The 9962-nt window shown below is 51.5% G+C and overlaps 1 protein-coding gene across 1 annotated transcript; it reads left to right on the top strand.

Moving 5' to 3' along the window:
* Positions 1-308: 308 nt before the first annotated feature.
* Positions 309-812, top strand: LOC137833996 (uncharacterized). Its single transcript, XM_068642063.1, has one exon. It carries the CDS (start codon positions 309-311, stop codon positions 810-812), a length of 504 nt encoding a protein of 167 aa, XP_068498164.1.
* Positions 813-9962: the final 9150 nt, after the last annotated feature.

Here is a 9962-nt window from a genome sequence, read left to right as displayed (position 1 = left end):
CCTCCGCCGCTACCGCTGAAGGCGGTGGGGCCAACTCTCGACCAAGCGGCTCTGGAGCAAGCAATGAGAACTTCAGCCGAGTCATTGCCTTGGTCCGACAGCTCATTCGCAGCCGGGAGCTTGTCGAGTGGAACGAGGAGGAGGTGGACATGCACCTGGCGAAGCAGATAGTGCTTTCCCTAGAGTTTTCCACCCAGCACCGCAAGCAAATAGCCCTGGAGAAAAGGATCAAGGAGCTTGAGCATGACAAGGAGTGACTGCAAAGTGACTTTGAGGCTGCCCAAGGGTCCGTAGATCTGATGAGGGGCATGGTGGAAAAAGCCAGGGGAGAGTACCTAGCGCAGGTCCAAGAGACCATCAAGACTGAGATCTTGATGGGGCAAGCCATCAATGTCTTGGACTGCGAGGTGGTGGAGTTGCGGGGCAAGGTGACCCACCTGGAGGCCGAGACTTCCTCCCTACGCCAACTGAACTCACAACTGGCGGGGGATCTCGAGTCTGCCAGAGAAACGACCACCACTGGGGAGAAGAAGCTTGAGGAGGCGGTGAGCAAGCTGTCTGAGGCGAAGGGCCAATTGGAAGAAGCTGCTTCTTCCATTGCTTCCCTTCCCACCGAGAAGAATGCTGCGGAGGCCTCCAAGCAAAAGCTCGAAGTGGAGAATGCTGACCTTATGGGCGTGGGCGCTGAAGCCCTTGCTCATGGGTTCGAGCTGGCACTCGAGCAGATCAAATGCATTCTCCCGGATTTGGACCTCTCCCAGTTCAGCATTTATCACGAGGTGGTAGATGGAAAACTCATCCCTCCTCCTTGAGCTCTTTCTCTCTCTTTTTTTCTTTGTAATTTTACACTTCTGCACAATTTGTTGTACTTGAACTTGTATAAACTTTGTCGCTTAATATATACTAGTTTCAGACACATATCCTTCTCTTCGCATTTTCTTAAGCTTTGTCTTTCTCTTTGCACACGACTAACTGTTAACCAGCTTAGGCTTAGCGCGATCTGCCTTCTTTGATCTTGGCCTCTACTTTGATCACGACTAACAACTCCCTTAGCTTCGTCCTTACCAGTTCTTGTGCACTGCTTTGTACTGGATGACTGACAAGGCATAGCCTGTCTGCTAGCTTGTTGAGTAGGAATTTGTTTGGAAAAGTTTCCTCCGACAAGGCAAGACTGATCAGTCATCGTTCCTCAAGAAGCGTACCCACCGACAACTCATCAGTCATCGTTCTTCGCGCTTCACATTGCTTCTCTATCGCTCTAGCGCTAAGTGCATAGAGGACATCGATCGTCAGAGGTGATACCTTGTTTGGCGAAACTTGCTCAACTGCGTGAACTGAGCAATACTTGAACTTGACCCTCCATGTACTGCTTTTAACTCGAGCAAGTTGTTTAACCTTATAACAAACTTGGCAAACTGTTAACTCAAAGTAAACTTGAGCAACTATCAATTCTTCGGCGATGACGTTCAATAAAACTTGTGAACTTAAGGCAGCAAACCTTAACATAAAATCACTTACTAAGCAGCAGGTTTTGACTCAAACTAGTATTAAAACACAGTTTACCTGATCTGCCAAGTGAAATCCCCCCTACTTCTGTCATCGCCCGGAACTCTTCTGATCTGGTACTCGCCGCACAACCCCTTCACTGTCTCAACTTTCACGCCATAAGGTTCTGGCGATGTTACCTTTCTTCCTTTCCTGACCTGATCATTGTTCCCTCATCTGGGGACAAAGGCGCCTTTCGGATCCTTCTCTACCTCCCTGAGTTTCAGAACAATGATCTGGTCTTACTGGGTCAACATTGATGTTTCACTTAAAGGGGGAAAGGCATTTTCCTTCCCTTCCCACCATTTAAGGTCACAAACACCCCTGACCTTTCAGCTCATTTCGCCTGGACTCACTCGGTGAGAAAGGCTTTTTCTTGCCTGAACTCACTCTAAGGTGAGAAGGACTTTATCTTGCCTGAACTCACTCTAAGGTGAGAAGGACTTTATCTTGCCTGAACTCACTCTAAGGTGAGAAGGACTTTATCTTGCCTGAACTCACTCTAAGGTGAGAAGGACTTTATCATGCCTGAACTCACTATAAGGTGAGAAGGACTTTATCTTGCCTGAACTCACTCTAAGGTGAGAAGGACTTTATCTGGTGCCTCAACTTGCCCAGGGCGTACATCTCCACCCCCCCTGGATGCACTGAGGACTTTTAATCTTGCCTCTATCTGCTGGTGCAGAGAGGTCTTTTAACCTGTTCTCGTCTGCACTCGCACAAAGACGAGGAGGACTTTATCTCTTTCTCGCCTCAAGACGCGCGAGGGCGTTGAGGTCTTTAATCATTGTTGGTGCCTCCGATCGCCGAAGGACGACGAGGTCTTTAAAACTTTTAACTGATGCCGCCGATCGCCAAAGAACGATGGGGACTTTAAAAATTTTAACTGATGCCGCCGATCGTCGAAAAACGATGGGGACTTTAAAACTTTTAACTGCGAGCATGCAATACGATTTTACTGTTGCCCTAGATCACATACGAGTAATAAGGCCTTTTTCCTAAAACTCTCGAAGCCATAAGTATGCAAACACAGAAGCTTTAAACTTTGAAAAACTCTTCTTTATTGGGTGGCCTCATTAAAAACCCTCCTTAGGGAAAAAAGAATGCCCCCTTGAAATTGTTTTAACAAAAACTATTCAAATCTCTTCATGTTCGTCTTTACTTACAAGGCTTTAACTGTAATACGACTTGAGATGTGTGGCGTTCCAAGTGCGAGGAATCGCCCCTCCTTCTAACGTCTCCAAGCGGTAGGCGCCATTCCCGAGCGCCTCGGTTACTCTGAACGGTCCCGTCCACTTGGGCGATAACTTGTTCTGCATCTCATACTGATGGGCCTTCCTCATCACCAGATCGCCGCCTCTAAACTGCCTTGACGTTACCTTAGAGTTGTACCTTCGCTCAACTCTTCTCTTTACCGCTTCGGCTTTCACTCTCGCCTCCTCCCTGACCTCATCCAGCAAATCCAGATTCATTCTTCTTTCTTCGTTCGAGTCTTCTGCCACGAAGTTCTGGAATCTCGGCAAGCTTTCCTGGATTTCAACTGGAATCATCGCATCACATCCATAAACCAAACTAAAGGGGGTCTCGTGGGTTCCTGACTGCTCAGTGGTATGGTATGCCCAAACTATGCGGGGTACCTCTTCAGCCCACGATCCCTTAACTTTCTCTAATCTTCTCTTTAAACCTCTCAGCAACACCCGAATGGCAGACTCCACTTGGCCATTCGTCTGTGGGTGCTCGACAGATGCAAACACCTGTTGTATCCCCACCTCTTCGCACAGCTTTTTCAATAGGTGACTTGCAAACTGAGTCCCATTGTCTGACACCAGGCGTTTAGGCACACCAAACCGGCACACTATGTTTTTCCATACAAAGCTCTCGATCCTGTGTGCGGTGATCTTGGCCACTGGCTTCGCTTCGATCCACTTGGTGAAGTATTCAATCGCCACCACCAAGTACTTCATCTGCCTGATCGCCAATGGGAAGGGTACCAGAATGTCAATTCCCCAAGTATGGAACGGCCAGGGGCTGTAAATCGACTTCAGCTCTTCTGGGGGTGCCTTGCGCCAATCGGCGTGCTGCTGGCATTGCTTGCAACGCTGGGCGTATCTCTTGCAATCTTCTCTCATCGTGGGCCAGTAATAGCCTGCACGGATAGTCCTTGTCACCAGCGATCGACCTCCAATGTGGCTCCCGCAAATTCCCTCATGGAGCTCAGCCATAATCCTCGTGCTCTTCTCTCCGTGTATGCATACAAGAAGGGGGTGCGTGAATCCAAACCTGTACAGCTCGCCGTCAATAAGGGTAAACTTGCTAGAGCTCTTCTTTATTTTTCTTGCCTCCGTTGAGTCCACTGGAAGCACACCATCCGCCAAATAACGTTGGTAAGGCGTTATCCACGTGTCTGGCTCGTGGACACCGCAAATCTGCATCGATCTTGCCCCTTCTTCTGTTGGGCGCGCTCTGACCCTTGGCGCCCTCAGAGTTTCCTACGTTAGGGACCTATGACTTCTCGCCGGTCTTCCCATTGATCTACGAACATGGAGAACTTGGTGGTCTGCCACGAATGCTCGAGGCGCTTTCAAAGTTTCTTGAATGACAGTCCTCTGCCTACCCCCCTTGCCCGAACTGGCGAGCTTGGCTAGCAAGTCAGCTCGGGCATTCTGTTCTCTTGGCACGTGCACCACTTCAAACGAAGCGAAGGATCTTCTTAGCTCCTGCACGTACTCCAAGTAGGCTGCCATCTGCGGGTCCTTGGCTTGGAACTCGCCAGTTACTTATCCCATGACCAACATCGAGTCGCTCTTGGCCATCAGCACTCTCGCCCCCCATTTCCTTAGCCAGCAAGATTCCGGCGATCAAAGCCTCATACTCTGCTTGGTTGTTGCTTGCTTTGAAAGCGAACCTCAATGACTACTCTATCAACACTCCGTTGGGCCCTTCCAAGATGACCCCAGCCCCGCTGCCCAGCTGGTTGGACGACCCATCAATAGAGAGTACCCAGCGAAAGTCACCCTCGGCATTTTGTGCCACCTCGGAGGACAACTCGACCACGAAATCGGCGAAGACTTGCCCTTTGATCGATCCCCGGGGTTCATACTTGATGTCGAACTCCGAAAGCTCGACCGCCCACTTCACCATCCTTCCAGCCACAACGGGCTTCTTCAAAACCTTCTGGATCGGCAGATCAGTCATCACCAGCACCGTGAAGCTCTGGAAGTAATGGCGCAATCTCCTCGCCGAGAATACAACCGCTAATGCTGCCTTTTCTAGGGCCTGGTACCTTACCTCCGGGCCTTGCAGCACCTTACTAACGAAATATATAGGCCTTTGGGTCTGGTCCTGATCCTGCACTAGCACTGCGCTGATCGCCCTCTCAGTTATGGCAAAGTACAGTCTGAGGGGTGTTATTTCTTGGGGCTTGCACAGAACTGGAGGGCTCGCCAAATATTCCTTGAGCTTTACGAAGGCCTCCTCACACTCCTTTGTCCAAACAAATCTGTTGTTTCTCTTCAAACATTGGAAGTATGGGTGGCCCTTCTCTCCGCTCGCCGATACGAATCGAGACAGGGCGACCATCCGCCCCATGAGTTGCTGCACCTCCTTCACATTGGCGGGGCTCCTCATTGCCAAAATGGCGGCGCACTACTCGGGGTTAGCCTGAATTCCCCTCTCTGACAGAAGAAAGCCCAGAAATTTCCCTGCTTCTACACCAAAAACGCACTTTTCAGGATTCAGTTTTAGCTTGTACCTGGCTATTGTGGTGAACAACTCTTCCAAGTCTGCGACGTGCTTGTCTTTCTCCAGGGACGTCACGACCATGTCGTCGACGTATGCCTGCACATTCCTTCCGAGCATGGGCGCGAGCACCTTGTCCATCAGCCTTTGGTACGTGGCCCCTGCATTCTTCAACCCGAAGGGCATCACCTTGTAGCAATAACATGACCTTTCCGTCATGAAGGCGGTCTTTTCTTCGTCCATGGGGTGCATTTTGATTTGGTTGTACCCCGAGAAGGCATCCAGGAAACTGAGCAGCTTGCACCCTGATGCACTGTCTACTAGGGCGTCAATGCTTGGCAAAGGGTAAGAGTCCTTCGGGCAGGCCTTGTTCAAGTCTGTAAAGTCAACGCACATCCGCCATTTTCCGCTGCTCTTCTTGACCAGGACGACGTTAGCGAGCCATTCTGGATATTGGATTTCCCTGATGTGGCCCGCTGCAAGTAGTTTCCGTGTCTCTTCTTCGATCGCATGTCTCTTCTCCTCATTGAATTTCCTTCTTCTTTGGCGGATAGGCCTGACTTGGGGGTCCATTGCCAAACGATGGCACAAGAAATCAGGGTCGATCCCCGGCATATCTTGTGCAGCCCACGCAAACGCATCCAAGTGTCTACTTATTACCTCGGCGATCTGGTCTTGCCTCTTGCCATCCAGGGTTCTTCCCAGCTTAAACACCTTACCACTGATCTCCTTCTCGAGCCATTCCTCTACTGGCTGAGGTTTCCTCTCGCTGGCGATCAGCGCCCTCGCGATACCGGTTTCTCTAGCGGTCTCCAAGCAGTTTCTCTCCGACCTTGCCTCTACATTCCCCATCGGCACATCGCCCTCGGCGACCACCTCTAACGCCGCATCCGAAGCTCGTCGGGGTTCGCGCTCCGGCTCCACGACAGGGGGAGGCGTTGTGGTTACGTGGCACACAGACCTCTTGTTCTTAAGGCTGTTTTCGTAACACTTCTTTGCCTCCTTCTGGTCGGAGCAAATAGTGATGATCATACCCTCCATAGGCGGCAGCTTGACCTTCATGTGCCTTGTCGAAGGCACAGCTCCTGTTTTGTTGAGCGTTGGCCTCCCCAGCAGTATGTTGTATGCTGGTGGGGCGTTTACAACAAGGTACCTGACCTTCTCCGTTCGTGAGGCCAAGCCATCGGTGAAGGTCGTCCTCAGCTCGATATACCCCCTCACCTCCACTTGGTCGCCGGCAAAACCGTACAAGCAGCCCCCATATGGTCTTAGCTGATCAGGGGACAGTTGCAACTTCTCAAAGGTTGGCCAAAACATCACATCTGCTGAGCTTCCTTGGTCGACCAGCAACCGGTGGACGGTCCTTCTCGCCATGACAAGCGAGATCACAATGGGGTCGTTGTCGTGAGGCACCACGTCCCTGCGGTCCTCCTTGGTGAACGTGATGTCCACGTCGGGTGAGTGATCCTCAAAGACTTCCACTGACATTACCGACCTCGCGTACCTCTTTCGTTGCGACGCTGTGCACCCCCCGCCGGAGAATCCGCCAGCTATGGTGTGGATCTCGCCGTGAATAGGCACCTCGTGCTGTTGCCCTCCGCTGCTCGCCGGTTGAGACCCTGATGCTTGGTCCACTTGCTTTTTTAGCAAGTAATCCTTCAGGAAACCACATTTGACCAGCTCGGCGAGCTGGTGCCCAGAGCCAAACACGAATTGATAGAGTGGCCAAAACTCTTGTGGAACTCGCACCATGCGTCTGGTTTCGGCCCCAAAATCTTCTCCGCCGTTTTCTCAGGCACTTTGAGCCTGGCAGCTATGTTTGGGATGGCGATCAAATCAGCCAAACCAATCACAAACTCATACCTCGGGGGGCGATTACTCTCCCTGGGGCGCACTGGTCCTTTGCTCTTCTTTTTCTTAGGATCGTAAGGATGACGCGTACCCTCTGAGGCTGTACCCTTGCTTGGGTGCGCGGTTTAGCTGGGGCCACATTTCCTCTCTTCTCGGTGACCTCGCTCTCGGCGGCGATGTGAGCCACAGCATGTCGCCGGATTTCGGCGAACGTGGCGGGGTGGCTCCTGATGAGCGACTCACTAAAAGGCCCAGGCAACACGCCCTTTTTGAAGGCGTGCACGAACATCTCTTCGTCCTTTCCTGGCAAACGGACTATCCGTGCTCCGAATCTGTTCAGGAAATCCTTCAAGGACTCCCCTTGGTACTGCCTTATATCAAACAAGTCGTAAGACACCAAAGGTGGCGCCTTGTTCACTATGTACTGCTCAACAAACATCTTGGAAAACTGTTGGAACGTGGTAATGTGGCCAGTGGGTATACTGATGAACCAGTCCAACGCCGTTCCGCTCAAAGTGCTCATGAACACCTTACAATACACCGCGTCTGAGCCCCCTGAGAGCATCATCTGAGTATGAAACGCCGTGAGATGGGCTTCAGGGTCCTCCACCCCAATGAAAGACGCTTTCACCACCACAGTGTTAGCCGGGACTACGGAGTCCATGATCGCTTGGGAAAATGGCATAGGAAAGCTGCGTGGTGGGGATGGGGGCGCAGATCTGTCCCCTGCCGCACGCTCCTCCCGCTCCTGAAGGGCTTTGCGCAGCTCTTCGTTGATCCTGTTGAGCTCTTCGTTCCTTGCTTGCGAGGCCACCAGCGCCTCGTGCATCCTTTCCTGCTCAGAATGCGATGCAGCCACGTTCTCCTGCAGCGTCCACATCATGTCCATCACTTGCGTCATGGACACAGCATCTTCGTCGGTTGAAGGCGCAACTGAACTGGAGCGCGTTGTCCTCATCCTTCCTCAGCAACTCAGCAGCTCAACGAACTCCAAACAAATGGTGAAAACTCCAGGAGTCGACTGCGATAGCGAGCAGTCGAACAGAAAACGCTCGAAGCACCACCAACACAAACTATGGGTGGGAATTACCTTTTATACGTGCCCCACGGTGGGCGCCAAATGATCCTGCCGACAACTCGAGCGTAGAGGAATTGCCTTGTCGCTTGCTTGACCCGCCTCTGGCAACTGTGTTATCTGCAAGAACACTCTTAGAACCTCCTTCTTAGGAACTCCGAACGCAACCTGCAAACACACAGACGGCGCCTCTAGCGGCCGTTTGCACTCTGACGCTCAAGTTAGATCACAGAATCACTAGAAAACAATGTGTGTAAAAACAACAGTGTGTGTATTTCTCTCTGATTCTCTTTTTATCCCCCTCTGTGTATGTGCCTAACAGAATTCTGCTACGCTGTCCTCTGCGCGTGTCAGAATTCTGTTATGCTTTTGTACGAAAACGTACCACAGTCAAGGTCGTGGGTGTCTGGATTTTCTCTCTGTACCTTTCACGACACGAAGTGCACTTTTATCTGGGCCGCGCCCCTCTCAGACAGTGACACGTGGAGGCATGCAACTCGCATCTAACCGTTCACGTGCCACCACCTAAAGGGCTCTAGCGCATCTCTTTGTGTGCCTAAGTTATTCCCTTGCGGAGTAACTTAGCGCGTTTCTTCCATCTGGGTGAAATCGCACATTCCCAGGAGAACGCCAGGTATGGCTGGACTAGGCACACTCACCAGGCATTGCTCTCTGCATACACGATTTCCCCTTCACGATGCCATGCACGTAATGGGTTGAGAGAGTAACAAATGACTGACCGGTTTACTGACTCCCTCAGGCCACTCTCGTGCACGACTATTGTACCGTCCCGTATCCGGGCGTTGACTAAGTCAAGGTCAAAGTCAACGACTGGAGAGTCAAAGTCAACGCCAGGCGTCGCCTAGGTGGAGAGACGCCAAGTGCCAGCATCGCCAAGAGGAAGTGTCGCCAGGACAAGGCGTCGCCTAGGTGATGGCGTCTCCCAACCAGGGCGTCGCCAGATCAAACAGTGCTAAAGCAAGGCAATCACGGTGTGGTTCCCCGATACCCATGGGTAGGAAAGATCATGGAGGGAGCAACGCCGTGGGGAGGCCTCAGGTCCCGATAACCCGGGGCAGTGATAAAGAGAAGGAAAAGGTGGCTTCAAGGCCATAGTAATAGTACCAGAGTAGGGCAGCCTGACTCGTGAAGTACTCCTGCCGCCCCAGAGACGCCTGTGGGACAGATACGACTCAAGAGGAAGGTCACGCCCAGGGTAGCCGGGTGCAGAGTACAAGAGGAAGGCAGATACGCTCTCAAAGTAAGTGACTAGATAATTGGGGGCATGAGTTGGCACCCAAAAAGTCACCCCTAGCGCAGTAGCACTCCCAAGCAGGAGGACTCACACGTAGAAACGTCCCCAGATGGGCAGAAACGCCCCCAGATGGGGTCACGGCGTCGTGAGGACCTCCACGTGTACGACAGCCAGGCCAGAATAGAAACACCCTTTAGTCAGGTGCCAGGTAATTAAAGTCATTCAATACAGTTTCCCTTTCGAGCATTTAGGTGTTATAATGGCTCCCAAGCGTTTCAACGTCTTAAATGCGCTACGTTTTCTAATTAAATACGCTGATTGAGTGCGTTACATTTGTAATTAAAGGCGCTTTAAGGCGCTTTAAATGCTTGGGTAGTTTAAATAGCGCGGGGAATGTTGGAAAGAGGGTTGGAACTTTTGGCAAATTTACCAGAACTCTCTAAGTTGCTTGCTCGTGCGTCAAGGTTACGAACAAGGGACTGGGGAATATTTTTGCCT

This window comes from Phaseolus vulgaris, chromosome 5, assembly GCF_000499845.2.
Source record: "Phaseolus vulgaris cultivar G19833 chromosome 5, P. vulgaris v2.0, whole genome shotgun sequence".
Classification (NCBI taxonomy): Eukaryota; Viridiplantae; Streptophyta; class Magnoliopsida; order Fabales; family Fabaceae; genus Phaseolus; species Phaseolus vulgaris.
This window is presented reverse-complemented; position numbering and strand designations above follow the sequence as displayed.